At 33.6% G+C, this 26,535-nt stretch overlaps 2 protein-coding genes across 8 annotated transcripts in view; one reads left to right on the forward strand and one right to left on the reverse strand.

Annotated features, from left to right (window-relative positions):
- The window catches only part of LOC106172360 (alpha-catulin), a 25,356-nt gene extending 8,439 nt beyond the window's left edge, over positions 1–16,917 (forward strand). For 3 of the 6 annotated variants that reach the window (XM_087004327.1, XM_013553017.3, XM_087004329.1), the window contains exons 3-17: positions 303–478; positions 2,423–2,542; positions 3,725–3,814; positions 4,164–4,376; positions 4,562–4,765; positions 5,143–5,226; positions 5,560–5,718; positions 5,946–6,038; positions 6,322–6,507; positions 7,922–7,945; positions 8,751–8,801; positions 11,492–11,752; positions 12,332–12,454; positions 12,928–13,011; positions 13,401–16,917. In XM_087004327.1, the coding sequence (XP_086860453.1) occupies positions 303–478; positions 2,423–2,542; positions 3,725–3,814; positions 4,164–4,376; positions 4,562–4,765; positions 5,143–5,226; positions 5,560–5,718; positions 5,946–6,038; positions 6,322–6,507; positions 7,922–7,945; positions 8,751–8,801; positions 11,492–11,752; positions 12,332–12,454; positions 12,928–13,011; positions 13,401–13,577 (2,045 nt within the window). In that variant the 3' untranslated portion in view covers positions 13,578–16,917. The remainder of the gene's footprint in view (positions 1–302; positions 479–2,422; positions 2,543–3,724; positions 3,815–4,163; positions 4,377–4,561; positions 4,766–5,142; positions 5,227–5,559; positions 5,719–5,945; positions 6,039–6,321; positions 6,508–7,921; positions 7,946–8,750; positions 8,802–11,491; positions 11,753–12,331; positions 12,455–12,927; positions 13,012–13,400) is intronic. The other 3 variants (XM_013553019.3, XM_087004326.1, XM_013553020.3) reach the window with 3 other exon arrangements.
- A 112-nt stretch (positions 16,918–17,029) lies between these two features.
- Positions 17,030–26,507, reverse strand: LOC106172346 (uncharacterized). 2 transcript variants are annotated; one of them, XR_015332815.1, is made up of 15 exons: positions 26,375–26,507; positions 25,587–25,729; positions 25,159–25,263; positions 24,851–24,959; positions 23,189–23,313; positions 22,843–22,872; positions 22,365–22,458; positions 22,085–22,146; positions 21,392–21,489; positions 20,849–21,001; positions 20,550–20,653; positions 19,979–20,140; positions 19,517–19,626; positions 18,353–19,063; positions 17,030–17,955 (listed from the first exon to the last, which is right to left on the reverse strand). XR_015332815.1 is itself a non-coding variant. In XM_087004330.1 (14 exons), the coding sequence occupies exons 2-14, from the start codon at positions 25,712–25,714 to the stop codon at positions 18,673–18,675; spliced, it is 1,671 nt and encodes a 556-aa protein (XP_086860456.1). In that variant the 5' UTR covers positions 25,715–25,729; positions 26,375–26,507; the 3' UTR covers positions 17,030–18,672. The 2 variants fall into 2 exon arrangements, 1 of the variants encoding a protein (XP_086860456.1); XM_087004330.1 differs by having other exon boundaries at positions 17,030–19,063.
- Between the last annotated feature and the right edge of the window lie 28 nt (positions 26,508–26,535).

Below are 26,535 nucleotides of genomic sequence, written 5' to 3' on the forward strand. Positions count from 1 at the left end.
CCCATTTATTTTTAAAAGATCCACTGAATCCAGCAGAAGCCATCCATGAAAGACGGTGGAGGGTTATGCTGGTATTCTGTCAGACATCATGTTGTTAGTATTTAAAGATATTGTAATGTAGTCTTAGAAATTATAGTTTTGGACAATATCAGCTGGTACAAAGTAACAAACTGGTGGATGTTTCACTAGTAAAAAATAAAACGAGTCTAGTGGAATGACCAGTGGACTTGTAGTTCTTAATAATTTTTCCATTATCAATAATTTTATCTTTGAACTTATGAATAAAATTTTACTTTGTCTAGGTGCAGCCATTCAGCAGCTAACAGACATAGCTGTGGATGAGACTGGACAGCCTAGGTCTCTCACAGAGAAGACCTCTATGGTACGAGCAGCCAGACAACTCCTGTCTGCCATTACACGAGTCCTGATCTTGGCTGACAGAGTGGTCATCAAACAGATAGTAGACACTAAGGAAAAGGTGAGGAGTGGACATATTTGGGTGTGCTTATGTGGAAGTGGAGGTGGGTGTGGGGAGTCCATATTAGTATTGGAAGCCATATTTGGATTGGATAGGGCAATGGCAGTCTGTCATCATGCTGGTGGACAGCAGAGGAAAACTTTAAGGAAACGATGAAACAGATGCCAGATACAAAAATCCAGGACTGTTATGTCTTAACTTTTAAGACTGAAAAGTTTGGTCCACTTCACTTCTAGATCATTTAATAGTATTTTGTTAAAATAAATATTGTTAAAATGCCATGGCTTTTTTTCATAAAACTTAAAAAAACATTTCAAGGGGATCATTAATGATTTGCCTTGGGTTATATTGCACATAAGTTTTATTTTAGTCTGCATTTTAAGACTAACTTTTAGTCTATAATAGTTTTGTGAAACCAGCCCAAGGTCAGAAAAGGGTTTGATAAGCATGGATCTGGAGGCCGAGGCCTTTGTACTGGGCCAGCAGTACCCCACCTTTACCATGTTGATAAATTCAGTTGGTCAGAGCTCATCAGTAAATTTTGACCCTCTGCAGTAACATTTTTCATTGTTTTGTGAATAGACACCCATTGCATTCGAAAATTTCTGTAAAATGTGTACTGCATATAAGAATCTTACACATACTATAGATTTTGTCTGTTATATGAAGGAAAGATGTTGGTTGAATTAACATTAATACTGTCTTCTCTTGTATGGTCATTTAATGTTGATATAAATGATGATATAAGACCATGAAATAAGAATTGATCAGTGTTATAACTGTTGCTAATACAAGGTGAGTGGTTCTCAAAGGATCAATATTTTCCAAGGCCAATAGCACTTGTTGGCCCAGTTTTCTTGAATAAATACTGTTTGCAAAAATAGTTTTCAGGTTTGCTTTCATGTTTCTTTAGAGTTGTAGTTCTTGATATAGCAAAAGTGTGAGTAAAAAGGATGAAAGGCCTATACATTCTTTTCTTTTGAAGTTGCATTTTGCTGTTAAAACTGCTATTGTGGTGATGGGTGCTTTGATGTGTATATACTTGTGCAGCAAGCTCAAGTTCTACTCTGTAGAATTAGAAATCAATGACTTTGTCCATTGGCAGTTTGCTTGGACTTAAGGAGGGGGGAAGGGGTAGACAGGAACATGGATAGGCCAATATATTCTTTTCTGTTAAAACCAGTTTCTGATGATAATCTGCATTATATTGCCTTGAAAGATAAAGTTATAGTTTTTTATATCATGATTCATTTTTGTAATAATATGATTTAGAGGTTTGTTAACTATTATATTGACTGTAGAATTTCCTATTTACGGACAACTATTTGTGCCTTTGATAAAACTTCATTGCTATAAATAGTACTGTTTATGATATATTATCAGATATTAGATGTGATTAATATGCCCCAAATCTTGGATGATTACATTCTTATTTGCATAATGCAGATTGATGATAATTTTGAGTAGTGGTTTAATTGGTCTTAAATGTAGTTGACAGCATTTATATTGCAGTTACGCTTGCCTCTTTAAATAAATACTGGCTTAAAAACCAGTAATGAGCATTGTTTGTAGGATAATGCCTCTGGGACTTGGAGATTGATTAGCCAAACAACTCCGTCACTATTAAAATAGATGTTATTCTGAATTATTTACAATGATCTAAATGCACTTGGGATTGTACTTCATCAATTTTTTATTAGTGAATTGTGCCAATAAAATGAAGCTTTCTCCCCCGGATCTATGAATTTGTTTTAGTACATGGAAAATAAAAAAATTATTACAAAGAGTTGTTAACACTTGTCATCATGGCAAAACATAATCTTGATGGATTTTTAATTGGATTTTGTGAGATACTTCAAAATACTCCCCTCATACCTTTTATTGTCTTTAACATTTTTTTATCTGATTTTTTTTTGTGTTTTTTTTTTTTTTGCATATTTATAGGTGACCAGAAGCCTAGACCGACTAGAGTCAGTGACCAGTTTTACAGAGTTTGTCAAGTTGTTCAGCCAGTTTGGTAATGAAATGGTGGAACTTGCCCATGTCACAGGAGACAGACAGAATGTAAACAGATATTTAACTATAATATATGCTATCTCAAATGCATACCTTAATAATGTTCAGAAACTTAAATTTGTTCAAGTTGTTTAATTGTTTATGATTATTAAGTATTTAAAAAGGGGTGATAATATATTCATAGATATTTGGTTCTATTTCTGCCCTTGATTACCACAACTATGATAACATTACATCCTCCTGTCAATGATATTGGGTGGTCACTGATTGGCCACTTGACCACTTGACACAAATCATGAACAATCAGTGACAAGCCAAGATCCTTGTGACAAAGAGAGTTGCCATGGCTATTGCAATTATCTACTGACTAGCACTGCAAGTGCAGAGATAGATTAACAAATTGTGTGTGTGTGTGTGCATGTGTGTGTGTGTTAAGCATAGACTATAAATACATTAGGATTTGTTCATGTAATAAATTGGCATAAAGCACACCATCACATTATCAGATTCCTCAGAAAAATTTCTTTTATCTTAAATTTTGACTCAAGTAATACCTATTTCCAGTCTAAAATGGGGCCCCAAATGTGAATACAACTATAGATCTTTTTTCAGATATTTTGTAAACAGCAGTCAGAATCAATCTTAAGTGTTTGTACATGTCACACAGACAAAATTGAATTACTGGTGAAACTAGAATTATCAATGTCTTGAGTACAAATTGACCTTTGTGAACATGGTGTTGTTTTTTTTTTTGTCAGCTTTTAGTTTTGGCCTTGCTATTTCCCCTACTTAACCTTCAATGTGATAATGTTTTAGTGAATGAGGTTGTTTTCATGGGCGTCCATATGTCTGTTAATGAACGAGATATCAAAAACTTTTTCACAAATTTTCATCAAACTTTCAGGATAGGTAGTTATTCAAGAGTGAAAGATATGATTACAATTTGTACAGAAGTTAGGTCTTCTGATATTTTTATCAGTTTTTTTCCTTGATAGAGGTCTTTATTCTTTGAATTCTTTTTCTATTTTTGATGTTATTTTCAAATTTCTTCCAAGATGCTGCTTGACAAACATAACATTCAGATTTACACTGGTTGTCCTAAGAGAATAATGCACTTACCAAGTTGATGAACTTTGTCAGTTCATGGCAAAGAAACTTCTGTTTTTAGTCTCATATGATTAATTATGGTATTTATAAGAAGTGATATTTATTTTCATACTTTTATTCTAGGATCTTAAGAATGACAAACAGAGAGCTCAGATGGCTGTAGCCAGATCCATTCTTGAAAAATCCACCATGATGCTCCTTACCGCCTCAAAGGTATGCTTTAACAAGGTTCATTTTAACATCCAGTGGAAAAGAGTTATTAAGAAAAAAATCAACTTAGTACCCATAAGTACTCATTGCAGTCTCAAATGGACTTCCTCTGATAGGGGAATTACTTTTTAAATGTGTCTAGATGTTTTATAGCACAGTGTTTCCTCCCTATATTTTATTTTACTTCTGAAAAGCATTTTGCCACTTTATTTCCCATCAGTTAACTAAGTGAAAAAGATAATTTGATGTGCAAATGTCCATGGAGGGGAAAATACTGTTGAATTGCCTTATAATGGCCTTTGGATCTTTTTTGCTCAAAGCATCTAGACTGCAACATTGCATTTTTTTTCAGACCTGTTTAAGGCACCCAGACTGTGAGTCAGCCAGAAAAAACAGGGACTGTGTGTTCCGTCAGATGTACAAAGCCCTGGACTTTGTCCAGCAAATAGTATGTGATGTCCCACCATCTAATGTGCAACTGTCCCAATCCCAGCTCAATGGAGACTCAGGAATAGGACTCTCCCAACAACAGATTACAGCTCACAAAGCTTTGAGGGAGTTTGAAGTATGCACCTTGATTGATTAAAATATAATTTTATTCTTTTTTGCACGCACAATTACACTGGTGAAATTATTTTACTACACAGTTGATCTTTGGTCAGATGTATTTAGTACATAGATCTTTATCATCATTAATATTAATTCCTCTGGAGACATGACAGATGTTATTTCCTCCCATTATTACAACAGGATCTTCTAGAGATGAGTCGTGTCACCCTCATTGATAGCAGCATGCAAGAGAAGATGCCCAGTGCCTTAGAAACAGTGATTGAGACAGCACAGGATTTCACAGACTCTGCCTATACTTCCCATGAACACAGGGAGAAGATTGTACAGTTGTGTGAAAAAGCAAGACTAGAGCTAGATATATTATTGAGGATTGGAGGGGCACTGGTGAGAAAGACCCTGATTTCAGAACAACTTTAGCAACCTGTTTTTCAAGTCTTGTTTTAGATAAACCTTATGTGCAAGCAAACCCTATGTGCAAGCTTGATCACTTGACTTGTAGAAAACTTAGATAAACAGGGATTGCTCCATTTGCTCTGAGATTCCGGATAATAGAATTTTTATCAGAGTTGTTCATTCAAACTTTCCTCAAATGCTGTGTTTGTCCATTCAGAAAGTAAAAAACAAAGAATTACAATTTATGATTCAGTGGTAATTCAATTTTATGTTAGAAATAGTTAAAATTAATCCAGGAAATTGAAAAACGAAGAGAAAAATAAACAAATAATTAGGAAGATTAACTAGTTTTGATATCTCTGCTTCAGAATGATCGTGATAGTTCTCCCAATCAAGAGCTGGAGACTGCAATTATCAGGACAGGGACAGTGGCCAAATCATTGAGAAAACAGGTAGTCAGCATTAGGGTACTTATAATTGTTAAGTGAAAGTTGAAACCATAGACCACACCATACCTGAAAATGTGATTTTTTATTCAATCAAGTACCACAGTATTTTTAAGTTATTTGTGTGGCATATTGTGACAGCAGTTTACAAAGTTACAAAGTTATATTGAAACCCGAAGGATGTTTTTGTTTATTTTGTTGGAAGCATGTTGATGACTGTGATTGAGAATATGTTTGTATATTCAATTTCTGTTTTATGAAAGAGACTTCTTTCTTTTCTGTTTGTCATATATGTTTATATGTAGTTTATGAATGAATAATAAGGGTACTATTTTTTAGCTGCAAGAAACAGCTATGGATCAAGCTTCGGAGGTTTTCCACAGCAATGAAGAACAGGAACTGTTCACAGCACTGAGGAATGCTGGGAGTAATGGAGAGAAAGGGGCCGTGGATGAGGTGTCTGTAAAGTTTGAGGAACACTCTGAACAGCTACAAGAGGTGACTTTATTGCTGTTGTTGCAGTGATCTTTGTTGATGGACATTGCAACACAGTTTTCTGATTCATGCTCATATTCATCTTGCTATGTATTTTTATCTATCTCTATATATATATATATATATATATATATATATATATATATCTGTTTGTATCCATATATAATAAGTCTGTCATTCAGTTTGCCTCTGTCTGTCTGTACACCAGTCTATTTATCTATCTTCTTCAGGTTTGCAAGCTGCTGCGTCATGTGGCCGGAACTGAAGCATTGATGACCACCGCAGAATACATAGAAAACAATCTGAAGTATCTGGGACCTCAGGTACATTATAAGTCATTTTCTCTCAAAATATATGCTGGCATTAACATGCCAATTTTTCATTAAATGTATCACACTTTGGCTAAAGAAAAACATAATTATTTCACAGTGTTGTATTAATGTATATGCTGGTTTTAGCTACAGCAAAAGATATTCCATGGTTATATATGGCAGGTATCACTATTTGCTGAGTTTAACTTTATACATCTACCTGAATAGATTAATTTACATTTAATTAGTCTCTCATGAAAAGAATTAAAATAAACTTGTATTTATCTCAACCCAGACAATCCTGTCTGCCCAGACACTGGCTATGTACCCTGCTAGTAAGATAGCCAGGGAGAATGTAGACGTCTTCACAGATGCCTGGGAGGCCCAGATCAATGAGCTCTCGGCCCTGGTCAAGGATATTAATGATGTGTATCAGGGCAGGGCAGATAGGCAGGTGTATATGTCACTGCCAAGGCCAGGGGTAAGTGGAGTGGATTAGGCTTTATTTATAATAGCAGACCATTTTATGAGTCATTAATAATAGCTGAATTTTTTTTACTTATTAATTGAAAAAAGGGCCTTTTATTTTAGTTAGGCATAGAAGTATAATTGAGTTTGAATTGAGAACAGTGATATAATTATTTTATTTTCTTTAATCACACTACTTTGAAGATCATTTTGATTATAGGAATTCTCAGTAGGGTACAAGTTTTACCTAAACAGTTGCTACAATAATTTTCACATATAAATATAATACTATTTGTGGTTATTTATCTACTTTCTTTACATAACTTACTTTTATCAGTAAATTTTGTTGTATTTTTAAACTTAATTATCTTCACCTTAACAATCATTATTTTAATATCAATTATTTTAGAAAACATCTGTCAGCTTGTCAAATGGGATCATTGTTTTAAGCATTGTATTGTTCTGTAAATAATCTTTAGCTTTTTAAACAAAATGGTTGGAAGTAATAAGATAGAATGTACACCACTTGATGGGCAGCAAATGGTAGGAGGTAGCAACAGGAAACAGGAAGTTATAGTTTCCTGTGCGTTATGTATAGATAGTCCAGCTTCACCACCCTGAGTTTCAGAGATAACTGGAAACTTACCTCCATTATCAGCATGCCTCTGCTGTTGCCAGTAGCATCTGAAACTCAGGGTGAGCTTGAAAGATATCAGTTTGCACACAGTAGTATATAACTATAGTGGCATTTTATTAGTGAACTATAATTTTTTGCATGCCAGTGTCTGTGACTGACCAAAAGGAAGCAGATGTACTTATGATGATACACTTAATAATATTCCTTTAACACACTTAAGTCGTACTGTAAAAAGGCTTTCACCATTTTTTTTAGATAGAAATTAGTAGTTAATGCACCATATAACTGTACTTATTAACAGCGGGTTGACTTATAGCAACTAGCATGTGTGTTTCTTAGTAATCTGATAGTAAATATGTGCGGTAGCAGGTGCTGTACTAAATATTCAATGAAGCATATCCTGTTAACTTCACGCTTTATTAAATTCAGGTGTATGCTGCAGCAATATACTGGCCATGAAATGATGAAAGGTTAAATTCCTTCTCAGATCTCTCTCTCTCTAGCATGCTTTATATTTTTGCCAATTAGCTGAATAACACTGCTATAAAAAGAAAATTTGATTTGATGAAACATTAATAAAAGTGAAATTATTGACCCAAAGCAATGTTTTTATGCTGTAGTCAAAAGGGAGAAAAATGGTAGAGGTTACATTTTAACCCTTGGCCAAATTGCCACTGGCTTGTCATTTCATGGTCAGCTAATTTGGTGTGTGTCTTAATGCTCATGTTGTATGTTTTCTGTTTGATATAATTTTTTCTTGTACTTTTTCATTTTGCACCTGCCATTTTAGATACCTTCCCCAACTAATGTCAGTGTAAGTATAATGTATTTGGTATTGCCATCTTATTATTATTTTGGTCTTTCTTTCTTGTTTTATATTAAATGATATTTGCACTGCCAGTCAATTCTTCTATCTCTCTCTATCTCTCTCTCTCTCTCTCCCTTCCCCCCTCTCTCCCTTTTTTCAATGTTAGGTATTCTTTTTCCTTCTCTTTTACAGTTCTTCTGACCAATCTTCCTAGGTGTTTGGCTTAAAAATTATTTTGTCCTACTGTATCCACCGTCCCCAACCTCATCTTTTCATTGTTCTTTTTTCCTTCCCCCTCTTTTGTAGCTCTGCCTCTCACCAAGCTGTCAACCTATATTGTCCTACCAGAGCCTCCTCTCTTATTTCTTAAACTGAATTTATATTTGTTTCACAAAGTCATGCAATATGACTATTTATTTCCTTATCCATCCATCTCTCTTTTGCAATTTTCCCTGTGTGATTGTAATATTCGCATTTATTTGGCCTTTGAGCATGCTCAGTGTGTATTTTGTAACCTATTGATCATTTTTTGCATAGTGATTGTTATGCTTTCAAAGTTAGATGATTGAGTTTTCACTTGTAGTTTTGTCGTGGTCTTGATTTCTCTGCATGCTAACAGTCATTGTGACATGTAGTGTTGAATGTATCTTGCACTTAAAAAACATTTCCTTGTAAGTTAAGAAAGATTATTCCTGCCTGTCTGTGAAATTTGTTCTGTCACCTTTGTCAAACATGATACCCACTGGATATTGGTCATAAAATGTTTGTGATGACTTTGTATGTGTGTTGTTTTTTTTCTTCTGTTACCTAGAAACATGGAACCACCTTAAAGAGCCCAAAGCCAGTGAAACTAAATGCGGAGGTAATGTGAGATTGCACTGGAAGCTGTATAGTTGTGTGGCATGTTATGTTTTCAGAAGTGTTTAGTTTGAACCCTGAGCTCACTGTGATCTATACTGAAGTTGGTTGAAATATAAAATTTGCTGATGTACTTCTCAGTTTAATGGTCACTAGGACTTGTAGACCTTAAAAACCCAAGTCTGACTCAAAATTTATTAGTCCAAAGGTAAATTTTGTGAAAATTGAAAGTTTATCTAAAAATGATGGTTTTAACTGTTATTTAACTAGGTTCTTAATATTGAAAAGTTCATTTATTATTAGTTTGCAGCCAGTAGCCATATCAATTGCCCAGGACTGATGACTAATGTTTCAAACTTTATAAAAAAGATAAATATAAAACACATTCGTGGTGACTATAGTTCAGTATTAACTACTAATTGAAGAAAGGTAAGTGTCTACGTGACAGAGAGTCCTTGTCAACTTTTGTGTATAGTAAAATTATTATTATGTTGAAATGATACAGTTAAATAAGGCTAAAAGTTGAACATAAAACATGGACATACTGTTAAAATCAGTTCTGCTTATTTTAACCAACTTCATTTAATATCCCCAGGTACTTAATTGTTTTTAGTGTAGCATAGCTGTGCTAGCTTTACTAATATTGAGATTGGTTTTGCAGTATGATTTTACAACCAGTGTTCACAACAGGACTGAGTTAGACTTGGACTAGTGTAGCTGATGTCACAAGATTGCTAATTATTAGGCTTTAAAGCTGTTTAGGTTTAAAGCCCTATACCACATGGCTGTTGTGATGTATGTTATGAATTATGCTAGACTAGTTTCTGTCTAATTTAGTCATGTGAACAGGATCCTAGTTATGATTGCTGTACTCTGTATGCACAAATGGCCAGAAGCTTATTTATGTACTGAAGATAAAAATTTAGCTTTGTGAACTTCATAAGGTTACCTTATTTGTTAATAGGCTCTGTTGGCTTAAAATTTTATGTGCCACTTAGACTTCATTTACTGATCACATTTGCTAGTGAATTGCAAGAAGTCTGTTGCATATTTTGTTTTAGGATGTCTTTGATTGAGGCTCTTCTCTCTGCTCTTATATTTGCTTTTGCTTCCTGAATATTGTATATCTGAGATGTTTGTTTCAGTAATCATATAGTATGAGAACCCACACTTTGAAATATACACACAATATTGTTACAATTTTGCATTTTCTTCTCCACTGGATGAATTTTAAAATGAAAAAGAAATTATATTAAGATTTTGGGGCAAAGTAAAAAATCAAGACATATTTCAGTTTGAGCAAAAGGAAACCCAAGTTTTTTTTTTTTTTGTTTGTGGTATTTCTTGGGGTTTTATGAATTGTATAGTAGTAGGTATCTGAAATATTTATTTTTACCAAAGATACAATGTTTAAAAATTGTTTACATGATATGTAAACATTAAGTAAACACATTGGACTGAGAATTTTTTTTTCAGTTTAACTAGAAATCTCTTTGAGAATTTTTATGTGGTTGGGTGTAGTAGTTAGTTGTAAGTGTGAGTGTACATGGGTGAAAGTTTCTGCATTATGCTGGATTTCCAGATTGTCAGTCTTCATTTGTTGCCCTGGACCTGTCAGGAGGCCCCTGTCCTTCGGCTACATTTTTAGGATTATCACTTTCTTACAACTTTCACCCATGGAGTGTATCTTAGGCACATTGCCTGTCTAATCTGCCTGCTGGTCTGGCCACCTCTATTGAGTTAAATTGCTGTGATTAGGTAAAATGTTATGGATGGCAAGAAATTGTGATCACAGTTTATGCTGAGTTCAGTGTAATCCATCAGACCTGGACTGGGAATGTGCCTTTAGATCTAGACAGTTGTATGTAGTAAGAGTCCTGTATTGCTATTCTGAATTGAGTATGGTAGTCCTGAAGTAAGTAAGGACACCAATTTCATGAAAATGGAAAAAGGATTACGTCCTTTCAAGCTAGACAACTATTCCAGTTAAATATTTTTTCGGAAGTAACACACTTTGTTGTAGCTTTAATGCTAGAAAAACATTTTAATACTTCATATGCTGGTTTAGAATAAGATAAGAGTGGATGAGGAATATGCTGAAACAATTCTATAGAATAGACTAATTTAATACACATCCCTAAAATAATAAATCCAGAAAAAGCATTCCTTTCAAGCCTAACAATAATAACAGTTTAATTTTCTTTCTTTCATAAGAAGTTAATTTTGTTGTAGCTTCAGTGCAGGAAAAACAGATATATTCTTGAGATGCTGATGTGGAATCAGATTAAGTGGATGGGAAAAAATCCTATAGAGCCGATTAGTTTCATAGACATTCGCAGAAGAATGAAATGATCCAACCAGTTATTTACAAAGACTTGAAACTGACAAGTGGAAAAGAATTGAACAACCAGAAAATTGATTTGGAAGCTTAATAAGTGTTATCTGCGTAAATATAGACATAAAATCACAGAAACCAGTATGGCAACTGGCAGTTATTTTGGTAGCATGTGAACTTGGCGAGCCAAGTGCCCCTGGACTAATAGTGGCACCAGGAAAGCATGGTGGATAAAATGATCTAATTATAATTTATTTATAAGATGCAGGTAATTCTGTAGTAAGATTCAAACAAGAAAAGAAGGTTATATTGTAGTATAGTTAACATGTTTTTGAATGAAAATGTTATTTTTATTTCAGGAGCAAGCCAAGATAGCAAAGCTAGGTCTAGAAATGAAGTTAATCACATCGGAAATGGATGCTGAGACAGAAAAATGGGAGGAACCAGACAATGATATCGTGAAACGTGCCAAAAACATGTCCAGCATGGCATTTTCTATGTACTTGTTCACTCGGGGGGAGGGTCCTCTCAGGACCACGCAAGACCTCTTCACCCAGGCTGAGTATTTTGCAGAAGAAGGGAATAAGTTGTATAAGACTGTGAAGGAGTTTGCACAAAAGGTTTGTTGCAGTGAATCTTTTAACTCTTGCCCACTCACCACAAAGACAGGTATACCCAAGAAAACTTCTGGTCCCAATCAAAATTAAGTAATCCCTGATGGATATCTATAAATGATGGAGATATAGTTTTTAACAAACACTAGAATTTCCACTAGTCTGATCAGACCCATAGCTTTGTTGGGTGTAATTCATATTAATATCATATTATTTCAAAGAAATTAAAGAAATATTAGCTCTGTTACACATCATCCATAAACTTGTACTGGCTGTGCTGATTTTAATAAACAATTATATGTACCTAATAAGTATATGAAGACTCTTAGACACCACTTGAGATAATATTCTGTTTCTGGACTATCAATGTTTATCAAAAGATGGTTAGTATGATTATGATAACATGGCATCCTCCATGTAGTGACTTGGGCAGGTTACTGATGGTTCCCCATGAAGAGGATGCAACCTCATCACGGGCACAGAGTTTATATATTGATTTACATTTTAAGTCCAGAAATAGATGTTTCAGAAATGTGTATATACTTATACTTTAATTATATGTTTTACCTTGTTCTCTGACTACAGATTCCAGTTGGTGGACAGAGGTCAGAATTGGTGGCATATTTAGACAAAATCCCAACGTTTTGTCAGCAACTCCATTTTACCATCAAGTCTCCCACTGTTGGCAAGACGGCTACATTTAATAAGGTATGATACTTATGCTTTTATATAACATGGACACATTACCAAAACAGTGGTGTAAAAAGAAAAGTAATATAATAAATATATTTTTTCTCTCAATCTGATGCTGTCTGTCCTAGTATGTGGGTAAAGGTCATGGTTTTTATACCCAAGACCAGTATTAAAATGATGCCCCATGTCCCTGTGCAAAACTATCTGTAGATTGATACTAAAGCAAGGGTGAAAGACATGAACTTGGTATGCTGGTAACGCAATGTGTATAATAATTCTGATTGCCACATAAGCAACACCATCAGTTGTATGTTCCACAAAAAGTTGACATCAATACTGGTTTCTACAGATCCAGATCCAGATCCAGATCAGATCCAGATCCAATCCAGATGTGAATTGTAAATATTAACTTGAACTTGTTTAAGCAGGTTATGAGGGTGCAAACCAGTGTGTTTCAGTTTGAGTTTTATCCTTTATTTTCCATACAGGTGGACAGTGCAATTCAAGAAACAAAGAACCTCATGAATGCTGTGTCCAAAGTTGTCACGACATGCTTCATATGTTCAACAAAGGTAACTTGAGGTTTGTTCTGAAGAGGTCTTACTTTCTAAATGATGGCACTAGATGGCTGGTGAATTTACTCATGGTGGGATTAGAAATACTCTGGTGTGATGAAGATCTTTATGAGGGTGGGGGCTATTGTGATCTGTGTGGCTGGCAATGTCTGAAATTATAGTCTCGGGCCTTTTAAATGAAATTGTTTGTGACTTGGACCTGTAGATTTGTAATTGCAATAGCTCTATTGATAATTTTAACTATTTGTGGTGTGATTGTGAAAATACTTGTTATAATTTTTCTTTCTCTTTTATATTGTGAATTGAGGTCTATTCAGAAATTTTACCTTAAAGGTATATAAGAATATAAAACAGTCCAGTAAGTGTTATGATTTATTTTGTTGCAGTATAACATAGATTATCATGGTTCGCCATCAGTGACTCATAAATGGAGAACACCTCCTCAGCTGGATATTCGCAGCAATGGGAGCGACACAGAGTCTGTGAAGAGTGACGGAGCAGTAATGAAAAGCACATCCTTTCAAAAACATGTTGCAAGCATGAATGCTTTTGAGCAACTCTGAAAGTTTCACCCAGGCAATATCATAGGTGGTACTTTAAGCATGAATACATATTAACTACTGTTGAAAGCTTCAGCCTGAAAAAAAGTTTAGGTGGCACTTCCATATGAGGGTTATATTCACGACACCCTTTGACCCACTTTTCATACTTTTTTGAAGAAATATTATATGCTGTACACTGAGTGATACCAAAATTTTAAGGTGCGTGTGCTATAATATTTGTAAGATACAAATCTCCAGCTAGCAATGAGTATAAATTGCCAATGAAATATTATGAAGTAGATGATCTACAAATGGTGTCTGAATGCAAATAAGATAAATGAAGGTCATGGGTTGCAATATTTATCCCTATTAAAGTTTCAGTGCAGTGTTGCATCCAATAAACTACTCAATACATGGGCACTGTTTTCTTGGCTGTCACCAAGAAAATGGAAATGAACTCCTCTGCGGTGACTAAACCATTTAACTTATGTGGTTGGCAGATCAAGGATGCAGTGAACAGTTGCTGTTTGTTGCTCACACCAGTGAACAGAAGGTAATGCCAGAAAAAAAAAAAAAGCTAAAAAGCTGACTGCTTATTTTGAACACTTAAACAATTGCATGGCCAGCACAGTGTCAGCTACAGCTTGGTGTGAATATGTGGTACATGTACAGTCTGCTTTGGGGGGAAAATGTATCCATGATCCATCTCATCTTTAAAGGTGGTGGATTTCAACAGGGTGCAACCGGAAGCTGTAATCAATTTTTAAAGGAAATGGATCTTGATTGTTGCGAAACTGAATAACATTTTTTTTAATACTTGTGTTCTTGAAACATGATGCATGTGCAAAACAGTACAGTGGTTTGCATTTCACACTTACCTCTTTATATAACAAATGTGACAAGGATGAAGTTGTTTTTATAAATATACAAATTTTGAAACAAAAGGCAAAAAGGAAATATAGTCAAGTTTACCTCAACACAACAAAGAATTAAAATATTGTGAATGGTGATTCCTTAAAGATGCATTTGTATGTGTATGGAATATTAGCTCTCACATTAATTTTGTGCTGTTGTAGTAATCTTTTTACCTGTAGAAAATTGATAGGAAGTATTTTAAAGGGACAGTTTATTCAATTTGAGACAGGGAAATCAATTGCAAGCATTCTAAATCTTTTAAAAGCATTTTTAAATAACTTGTTGATCATGGCTCTGTTGATCTGTAGATGAAGTTACCAATGCCTTTTTTCTTGAGTTTGCTGCTTATGTGACAAGCAGACAAGTAAGTAGGTAAATAATATCCCTTTAAGTGCAAGAATAATTATTACACTACTTTGAAACATATAACTTGCATTTGCAACCTTAGCACAAGCAGTTTTGAAAAGAGTTTTTGTTACTTTAATATGGCTGTTTTAGAGTTGTGTTGACACCTTTTCTATCTAGTTCTGTCATGGTGAAATATGAAAGTATAGGCAGTTCAAGGGTCAGCAATCCTTACATTTAAAACTCAGAAGACAGTATTTCTACTCAAGGATATATAGATAATTGTTTTAGTAATGATCATAATTAGTCAAGTTTTTAATTTACTAATTGAAGAATTCCATGATAATCATACTCCAGTAATATTTTAATTCAGGCCTCTGTTTTGGTTGTCTTGGTTAGGAAATTTGAAGAGTTAAATGTTTAACTTAAAGATAATAGCTTGATGCAAAGTTAATATTTAGTTAATTGCTCTCTGCCTGAGCTTATGCATAATAATAAAATGTAGTTATTCAGTCAAGCAAAGCCCTTTAATTTTTGACATGCACCTTGTTACCAAAATTTTTTAGTTTCCATATATGAACTCCCAGATTGTTCCCATTTTTCATGTTTGACTTGCCATTGAAATTCATACCACATAATTCCAACTGGCTAGGTTGATATTTTTTGTTATAGTTTTAAAGTATGAAGCATTGTTGATTGGTTGCTACTTAGGCTTTTTTTAACCACCAGCAATTCTGATTAGATGAAAAATCAGATGTGAGGGTTAGATTGATTATCATTTTCACCCTCAGCAGTGGGTTTTAGTTTAAGCCTAATCTTCGTTGCCTCAGTTGGCTCATTTTGTACACAATGTAAATAATTTAGTTACCCATGTAATTATAATTTTTCATCTAATACATACCAAGTGTTTCCACAGCAAAGTTTAGAGCAGTTCCAATTTTTGCTCACATGTTACTTTAACATATTTAATTTTACTTGTCATTATCATCAGTTTAGTAAAATATCATGTTTATTTGTGATTTTAGTACTTGAAAAGTAGGTTAAAAAATTAGATCCGATTTTTTTGTGCTGTAGATGTGAGACAAGAATTATATATTTGAATTTCAAATTCTTCAGTCCAATATTGTAATAAGAAAGTAAAAATGGTTCGGATTTCATATTTTAACATTAAGCCATATTTCTTTTCATGTAGATATCATTTAATTGAGTTTAAGTTCAAATGAAATTTTAGTAAATCTAGTCATTTTAATTATTTATAAATTTTGTAGGTGCTATACACTCCAATACTGGAGCTATTGATTTTAAGTATTACAATATAATAGCATTTTAAATATAAAATATTATGTTAAATATGAATTGCATATCAGCATATATTTATTACTTTTAAGATGCACTAAAATATTACCTGAATTGAATTTGATTTTATTCCAGCTATATTCCAACTAGATTTTTCATATGCAACTTTGCATTTCAAGTATTTTATAATTATCAAAGACTGCATGCCCAGGCCTACCCAACTACCAGATACATAAGGATCCTGAATTACCCAGTATATCGAACCACACTACCCGTTTTCAAGGTGTGTGTCAGATCGCTTTCGGAGTATCAGTCGGAACACCGACAAAGAAATGCGATCTAACGCACACCTTGAAAACGGGTAGTGTGGTCCAATATACCGGTTAATTCAGGATCCTTATGTGCTGAGTCTGGTACTAGTTGGGTAGGCCTGATGCCAGAACCAAGAAAGTAACTGGTTCATTGGATTGGACTCTTTTAAAGTTAATTATCATGGTTTAAGACATGTTTTCTTAGAGTTTCATGATCCAAGCAACACATTTTCTGAATATTTCAGGGAAGAGTGATATATCATTTTAACAGTAATTTCTGAAAAATCTTCTTTCAAATTTGTGCCAGCCAGTAAATTGCTTAGTGCAGCTTTTATACACATATACATATACTGACAAGGTTCCCACTCAGAATCATGTTACTTTATGGTGTAGAGATATTATTAGTGTACAATATATCTTCATTAATTTGGTTTTGCTATTCTACATGTTAAGTTATCAGTCAGTTTTGTCATATAAAAGAAGTTCATATTTGATCTATGTCTTAATTTTCTTTATCTGGCATGCCTAAGGATAGAAAAGAGGGAGACACCTGGTGCTTCTTTTTGTTTACTTTCTCTAAAGATTATCAAACAATAACCAGAAATGAACATATTCAAGCATTTTGCAATTGCAATATTTATTACATTCCTTAAATGAAAAAAAAATCAACTTCTTTTTAAAAAATAATTTATAACATGCACAGATGATCTGTAATGTTGCATCTTTGTTATTGAACCTGGTAACCAGGCTTCAATTCGTAATGTGAAATAATTATCAAAATTGTTCTTGAACAATAACTTAAAATAAGTTTCATATAAATTGTCACATCACTAAATTACAACATCGATTGTGTTTTTACAATAACATACATTTGTGATCTTTGGTATCAGTTAAAAGGAAATGTACCGTGAGATTCACTTGTCATTTGTCGTAAAGCATCTACTTCTATCACTCAAAATACTTTTGGACCAGAGAGTTCTGACAAGTTTAGAGAGAGAATAGCACCATGCAGGAAATGATAAGCTTCACAATGGCTTTTGTGAACTAAAGTATCAAAATTATTTTTCATATACACACTTATATTTATGTTAAATAAGAACAGAAAATGGGCATTTGGCCTGATGATGCTCTTCAGACAAGAGCGAAACGTAGCTGTCTGATAGGAACGGAAAACTTTAAAAAAGATTTGTGCAATGAAATTTGGAATGGATCTTTTGTGAGGTATTTTTTAAAATACATAAAGCTTTCCATATAAAATGCTCAAGGATGTTATGAACACATAATGAACAAACGAAGGTGCATACCATCAGTTTCAAATAAAACTGGTCACTTGAAAAAAAAAAAAAAAAAAAAAACTGGCTACCCTTTTGTTTGAATTTGTGTTTTAAAAAAATGAAAAGGTGAAAGATTACCCATCTTACATGTTTATCTGCAATGAGTAAAGATGCAAGTTTTTTATGCAAGAAAATTTAACAAACCTGAAAGGGAAAACTGTGAATATATCTTAAAAAGTGTTCTATGTATCCAATATTCTGGTTCCTAGAAATGTGCCTGGTTCATTAAAAACACATCAGCCTGCTGAGTGAATCAGTTAAGAAAACTATGTTTAGAACCTAGACATCATGTAAATACCAATATATACATTAACAAAATGTAAGAAAACACTACAGCTTTTTGTAGCAACTTAACAAAACTAGGTGTGGGTATATTTAAAAAACTTCAGAATAAGGGACCGTTCACATGAAAGATCTATTTTCTTAAAATCTAAAAATCTCTTTGCGGTATCTTGTGATCAGGGTCTGTGCCCTGAATACCCTGCTGTGTAATTACTGGCAGCACCGAGAATTAATTACTTTGGAAGAAACTGGCTTGCGCTGCCCGTAATTACGCCGTGGGGTATTCAGGGCACAGACCGTGATCCAAAGATACCACAAATAGATTTTTAGAAAATAGATTTTTCATGTGAACGGAGTCTAAATCTGTGACATTAACCATTTCAAAAAGAATGGAAACCAGTATTATACTAATATACCCCGTTCACACTAAAGTCATTTATTCGAATAAATAACGAATCAGGTCCTGATTTGAATAACTGTAGTGTTGCATCTTTGTTATTGTAACTGGGTATTAAATACATTTGAGCTTTAATTCCACTGCCCACTAGTTAAATGTGGTGTCAGCTCTAGCACCAAAATTATTGAAGACAATAACTGCTCTTGCTGTTGTTAACCTGGACTTTCCTTCTTTTTCTAAACATCTTCCTGTGTTTGATCCATTTGGTCATCAAGTGCCCAATGGACACTTTTACTTAACCTTTGTTCAGCCATGGCCATAGCACTGGACCGCGGCCTAATAGGGGGCTCTGAAGGCCTGTCACTAATATGGCGAGTTTGACCAGCACATAACTGTGCCGCTTCAGCCTCACTTCTAGTGATAGGGGCACTAGCTGGCCTGACATATAACTTCCGGGGTTTTGAATCCAGTTTTGGATCCACTGCTGCCACGCTGACATTGGCTCTGGTTCTACTGGTGATCAAGGCTTGCATGGTATCTTTGGCACTTTGTACTCGCTCCAATACTGCATCCTCTGTGGAGGTTTTCTCATCAAATAACTCACCACACTTCTTGACATACATTTGCCTGAAATACATTAATATAATTCAACTGACTGAATATATTTCATAACTGATGAAATTTATGATCACATCTTTGTCATTTTCATATCATTTTGTATTTAAGCTATATTCAATTATAACATTATGCTTCTATATAAGTTGATTAAGTTGATTTAAGTAGCAGGGATTGGATGGAACTCAGCTGGAGTGGGATATTTTATCCCCCTGGAAATAAAGCTGTGAGATATTTTGCATATGAGTGGGATTTTTACTTATTTATTATTATCATTTTTTTGACAATTGTGATTTAATACCTTTGTTGGTCATAAACATTGTAATACCAAAAAAAAAAAATTGAAAATTTCAATATTATGTATTCATTTATCATTATTATGTATTAAAATTATATTAAGTATCCATTCTGTGCCCTTAAAGTTTGAACTGCTACAAGGAATAGAGAAAAGCACCAATAGCTCACCTCAGTTCTGTGTTTTGCTTCATGAGACTGTGAATTTCAGCCTTGTACTTGTCGTCTACGTCTCTTACTTTTTCCTCAAACCTGGTCTCAAAATCTGACAACCGGATTTTCTAAAGAAAAGGTAAATGTTCAATATATATTTCATCTTCTTTAATTGTTTAATTTAAAATTTCAAATGGAAATCTTGTGATAGGAAAATTACTGTTATTTTCATTCTACACAGATGGATCCTACTTGGGGGGGGGGGGGACTCTTTCTAAATGCAATCAGATTAATAGATTAACACGCCCCATCCTGGCATTGAGTAGAATACAGAAAAGGTTATTATACAGGAATGTTGGAATTAGAGGAAGCATGTTAATCTGTTCATCTGATTGCATTCAGCAAGAGTCCCTTCAGAGTTTGATAGATTCACCTACAATAATAGTTTCATTGGGAATGAGCCCTTAGTAAGTTACTCACAGCATCAGTGTAGTCATTCACAGTCCTATTGAGTTGCTGTGTAGTCTCTTTGTGCTCTCTCTGTAGTGTGGCATGCTCTGACTTGAGTTCTTTCAGTTCCTCTTCCACTTCCTGTAACCTCTCTTGATCTGCTGCAGCATTAGCAAATCTTCTCATTATTGCCTAAAATATGAAACATATATATGGTGATTATTGCTGTTAATTGATTTTAATGCAATTATATTTTTATTTTTATGTTTTTTTAGATCTGAAGTTAAGATTCCCAAACATTGAGATTCTCAAAGACTAGCTATTTTGTTAACTGACAATACATCAAATTCAATAAGCCCAATAATCACACATACAGTATGAGTGAAGTGATTGAAAAGTGAAGAAGCTTTCACCAATTGATTCTTAAAGTACAGGGTCTTCTGTGTGTGCATGTGTGTGTGTGTGTGCGAGAGAGAGAGAGAGAGAGAGAGAGAGAGATCCACACACACTTTTTTAATCAGACTCTGTGCAGAATTTATCTTGGTGTATGGATTTTATAGCTATTGCATTAATGAATTTGAGCAATCTTAAGAAATCTTACATCCAGTTCTTTTTTGTGTTCCTTTTGAAGAGTAGATAACTGTTTTTGGAATTCTTTGGTAAGTGTGGCCTTTTCTGCATTCTTTTCCTGAATCATCTTCAGTTCTTTTAAAATATAAAGTATGATGTGAGTGAAATATATTAAAATTTTATTTGTCTGCAACATTTCAGTAAGTAAACCACTTGCCACACTTTGGAATATAAGAATTGCCCAACACCTCTGCTATGATGATCTCATCTTTAAAAATTTTGAACATTTTCCAATATATCAAGAAGAATGCACTATTTCATATTACTTACTCATTTCATGAACATGACTTTGGATATTCTCTTTGTGTTTATACTCTATTTCCTCCTCTTTTCTCTTCCACTTGGTGTTCATTTCTTGAGTGAGGGAGCTTTTAAAGGACTCAAATGAACCATGCAGGAATTCTATTTCTCCTTTCATTCGAGCTTAAATAAATACAAAATTCGTTCAGTGAAGCATATGAATAATTGGGGATAGAAGATAATTTTATCAATTTTGCTAACCAATTACCATTTTGTAAATTATTAAATTAACATAGCTGCAATAATGACAATTACAGTGAATGGAGAAATCAGCATTCAGGTGCATTCAGACCTGATCTAACTTAAAGCAAGAATTTGTGTAGATGACATCACAAAATGAATAGACAACAGTCCTTCCAATTAGGTTAAATTTTAATTACACATTAAGCAATTAGGGCCTTGGATGATTTATGGCTTCAGTTGGACAAAGTCTGAACATATTTTTCATCATACCCTACCAAACATAAGCTGGCCCCTTTAGTTTATCCAACCAATACCATATTTGGCACTTACATATTGTAGCTTCAGTTGTACTTTTGTACTCTGCCATAGTGATGTCAAAGCTTGCTTTCATTCTCTTCATCTGCTCCTGGTGTTCTGCTTCTAATTCCCTTTGAAGACAAAAACACACATTTGTCTTGAAAACATTTGCATCCTGGCAACTTGCACAAATGAACGTTTTTGGTGCTGGAGTGCAGCGGCTCACTATGATAAAACCTCACAAATTATCAATACCAATTTTTTTCTTAGAGACCTTAATTAACATTTTGGAACTTTTGAATTATCATTTGCAGGTATAAGTATAAAAACATTGTTAAGGAAAATGTAAGTAATCAAATTTCTTCTGATTTATCAGTAATTGCCATAAAAATTGTTCATTTGAAACCTGTATTTGCAATACTAGATTGAAATATTTTTGTCTCATTTTAATGACAGACAGTTTCAGTGTCACAGTACCTATTATGAGATGGTTTTGGCTTTTAATATACTCTATATACCCTCAGTTTCAGATCCTGCTTTTTATATTTTCAGATGTATGTTTGTGCTTGCTTAACACTTATATATGCCTTATATTACTTTACTGTAGATTTGCAGAAAAATCTGTTACACATCAGATGTGACACTCAAGTCTCACAAAATGTCCACTATCTATTTATATTGTAGCCTTGATGTAAATTACCATTCATGGGCTGTTTTAATTCTCACCTCACATGTTCCTCCTGCTCCTGGTTCATGTCCTTGACTTTTGTCTGAAGATTTTGAGCTGCCTGAAATAGAAATAAGGCCAGAGTTTTATACATTTATTAAATAGTTTGTGAAAATGGCCAGCTGTGATACTTATTGCTAATAGCCCAATCCACAGTAAGATCTTGTTTTTTATCTTCAAGCATATTTCTTAACGAAAAAAGAAAAAAAGAAACTCTGGTCACATAATTTTTAACATATAATAGCATTCTGATCTCTGGATAACAAATAAAACTATTACCTTATCTTTGGTATGTCTGTGGTTTAGGCGTTCTTCCTCTAAATATAAAGTCAGATCTTCTATTTGCTGCTGAAGCTGCCTGACAAATTCCTCTCTGAGATAAACAAAAAAAAAATATATATATATATAAGGATTTTATGATAAGATTAAAAAATTGTGTCATTTACTCACTTCTAGAAACTTACGTGACTTAATAAACACCACATTACACAACAATAGGGATGGGCTGTATTTTACATGTATATCATTTCACTTAACAACCAGTAATAATCTAAGGTTTATTTTATATGTAAGTGTTTGCTTTGTGTTCAATTTGTATAGTTTTCAAAGGGACTGTACATAGGATTGTAAAAATATAGATAAACATTTGGAAAGTGGATGGAACATAGATAAAACATCCGGACAGCTTTTTCTGCATTGTTCACAATTTTCACTCTAACAAAAGCAGAAGAAATGTAGAATAAAATTTTATTCTTACCTATGTGAATCCTGCAGGATTGCAGTTTTCCTGACAGAGAAGAGAAATAAAGCACAACAAATAATAAAAGTAAACTCCAGAAAAGTGGAAAACAAGGACTCACTAAAACAAACTCAAAATGTAACTACATGTAGATAATGCAAAAATCTAAAATCATGCAAAAACTGAAAATAATCATTATCTGTTTTTCTCTTTTTTTAAGGAAAGTAGTGGTTGCACAGAACCATCCTTAAGAACTACAAGTATCAATAGCATTTATATTTCAACCTTTGCTGACCTCAGTTATCAAGAAAATATATTCAATCAATATATTCAATTAGTAAATTCTATAGACAAAACAACTTACTTTTGTGCCTGTTTTTCTTCTGGTCTAGGATTAAAGAAGTCATCCATTTTCAATGTAACTGCCAGTTTATTTTTACTCTTTGACATGGTATAACCAGGTCCTGTTGAATAGGGAACCATGGGTGTCTGAAAATAATTAGAATAAATAAAGATCAAATAACCTTATAAAATATTCTAATTAAAAAAAAGATAATAAAAATAATTGGCTGCATAAAATATTACAACAAATTAAAGCAAGCTTTTGCTTCTAATTTTGTTTTTTTTTTAGTTTAATTTAATTTTATAAATAAGTTGCTTGCAAATGTCCACCTCAAGTGTCAACAGCAACTAGGAAAGTCCTGAAGGCAGTGGGAAAGGTTATTCATCCAGAACAGTAAACAATCATGGGGAACCATATAAAAATAAATCTAAAAGAAATGGCAAAGCTCTGCCACCAACAGGTCAGGTGTGCTACAGATAACACCAAAAGGTAAAAATGAAAAAAAAATCTAAAAAGCACATCCATATCAACTACAAAAACAAACTGATGAAGTGAAAATAAAATGCCAATAACAATAGACAGAGCTCAGAGCAAATATCATAACTTCATAATTCTTATGCACTGAGGACCATTCAAGGAAAGGGGGAGGGGTTAACAGTAACTTTTCTTTTATCTTATTCTATCACAGTTGGGTATGGTGGAGGGAAGTCACATTTGTGCATTGTATATTATATGTGTTTACTTAGTATTATAGTAAATAGGCCTCCTGACCTTTTTACAATTTACAAATGATCCACTGTAGGTAAGGTGGAATATATTTCAGCACATTACATTGTAGCATTCTTCTATTTGATGCATGAAAATATATATTTACATACTCCAAACATTTTCATTATTTTCTGTCCTTAATATTTGTACAAATTTATCACATATATTTGGGATGCCCCTAGGGCAATGGGAAAGTTTATCAATGCAAAACAATAGTCAAGGGAACCACATAAAAATAATAAATCTAAAACAAACATTAAAACACTACCCTACCAAGTGTCCTATAGCTAATTTCTAAAAAGTAAAGCAAAAGAGGTCAAATAGGAAAATTTACTGAATAGCACATTCATATCAATCATATCCAAAAATCTGATAATGTGAAAAAAATGCTAATAACAACAGATAGAGCTCAGAGCAAATAACACAACTTCATAATTCTAATAACACAAGCATTGAAGGCCATTTAAGGAAGCGGGGGTTTAACAGCTTCTTTTTTATTATTTAACACAGATGGGTCTGGTAGTGGAGAGTTGCCTTTGTACAGTGTGTATATGTATCAAAGAGAAGGGAAAAACAATAGTCTATACCACACAAGAAATCATTGCAACTCTCAAATTTTACCTCTTCAATAACAATGTGTCTGACAGGTTTTGGCAAAGGCTGAAGTCAAATATCATTTGTTGAATAAAGTTATTTTGGTCTGGCTTTCAGACATGCTTCAAAGCAACACACAGCTAAATTCTATCTATATTTCTATGCAAATAAACCATATGCTACAGGCACACTACAAGACTGAAGTCTAAATTTAATCTAAGTCAAGGTTACATTGCAAGTAATCACAACTTAATCATCTATTTAGCTACAACTTATCTTGTCACTTGTCCTATGCAACTAAATTCTGTCCTCTAAACTTACATCCAGATTTTTTTGCCAAGGGGGCGGTTTCCCTTTTTTGGGTCCAAAGTGATTCTCAAACTTGTGTTTCCTTGTTGCTTCATGTTCTACTTGATACAGGCGGTCACATCTATAAACACAATATATATTAAAAATAGATGGCAGAAAATAAAAAGCAATGATGTGTTCTGTAGATTTTTTTGAAAATTTCCTTAAAATGCTCTACAAAAGAAAAAAACTTTCTCCAAGTTTCCATAGAAATAAAGCCCTTTTATTTTATTTATCCTGAATAAGAAAACGCAACATCTACAGTATATACTGCCACTTACTCGTATCCTGAGATGGCTCCAGCAGCTGTTGTAGGTCTAGCTGGTTGAGGAGGCTCTGGAGACACTGATGGACTGAATGTTACTTTTAGATGGCTTGGACTGGATCTAAAATGTTGATTTTTTATATATATAATAAAAATATCAAAAAATAATACAATAAATAAGAAATAATAAAAATAACAATGAAAAATAAGAAACAATCGGATGTTTAATAACACACAAACACATATCTGAGACTGAATACAAGGTCAAATCCAACAAGTGACGTCAATAAGAAAATTATTGATAACTGACCAACTATAAAGACTGGCTGTCCATAAAATATGAAAATTATGGCTCTCCAATCAGCACGTGTATTTAAAGTAATCACATGTTTAACATGTTCATGTTTTGTACTGAGTATAAATATGTTTAGCAGACTGGCTTACTTAGGTCTGTCAAGTTTCCTGCTGCCTTTGGGTGAAGGTGTTTTACTTCTGAGGCCACTGGGAGGTAAAGATTGTCCAGCCCAAGCTTCCAGGCGAGGCGGTGACTGATACATCACGTCTGTACTCATTTTCCCATTGTGTATCTGTTGCAATATAGAAATATTTGCTGCATTTGTAAAAAGAAAATGTGAATAAGACAGTAATAAATTCAAAAGGTCTGAATGATCCATGGTACAAAGTTTATTTAATTTAAAGAGTCATTGGCTCTATGGCTGAATAGCAAAATCTTTCTGTCTTAGAAGATAATTAAAGAAAACAGAAACACGTTTTACAAGCAATATGCAATAAAACAGAGTGTCTTTTAAATCAGCTTTCAGACCAATTAACCTTAGCAAAAAATTCAAGCATTAATAGTCCTGTTGACGATTTTTGATATATACTTACCACATCAAAAGAAGTGCTTACACATGCATCTCGTTCTAAATAAACCTTTGCTCTTAATCTTATTTAAAAACTTTTTTAAAAATGAGCCTTCGAACTAATGAGCCATCACACTGACACATCATAAATGCAAGAATTCAAACATCCAAACTGCAACTCAAAAACCAACGTAACTTGAATGCAATGTATTATAAATTGGTTGATAAAAAATTGTGTATTGACCAGATGAAGACCAAATAGCACCGATTTTATAAAGGCCAAATATAAATTTATTTGATGCACGATCCTAGTTTTGACTAGTTCAAAATCCTTTGCAATTTTCAAATATTTTAATCATTAAATTCTACCTTAATCGTTTCCTAAGGCATGGAGATCTACATGTAGGAGATAGCTGTCGCTGAAGTAGTCAAAATGGCGTTGCCAAGGTCAACAACTGTCCCGCACCAGTTAAAAGCACTTGCTGTAAAAACCAACTATATAGCAGTGTGAAAGCACGTATACACATCAA

The sequence above is a fragment of the Lingula anatina genome, chromosome 2, assembly GCF_051362555.1.
Source record: "Lingula anatina isolate TDL-2025a chromosome 2, LinAna3.0, whole genome shotgun sequence".
Taxonomy (NCBI): Eukaryota; Metazoa; Brachiopoda; class Lingulata; order Lingulida; family Lingulidae; genus Lingula; species Lingula anatina.

What these genes read in the sequence shown, in the direction of transcription:
- LOC106172346 (XM_087004330.1), bottom strand. Translation starts at nt 25,714, where the DNA reads ATGAGTACAGACGTGATGTATCAGTCACCGCCTCGCCTGGAAGCTTGG. An exon ending in AGGAAACTTGACAGACCTAA is followed by an intron (nt 25,264 to 25,586) that starts GTAAGCCAGTCT and finishes TCAACATTTTAG; the next exon opens with ATCCAGTCCAAGCCATCTAA. An exon ending in CTTGGCAAAAAAATCTGGAT is followed by an intron (nt 23,314 to 24,850) that starts GTAAGTTTAGAG and finishes AATTATTTTCAG; the next exon opens with ACACCCATGGTTCCCTATTC.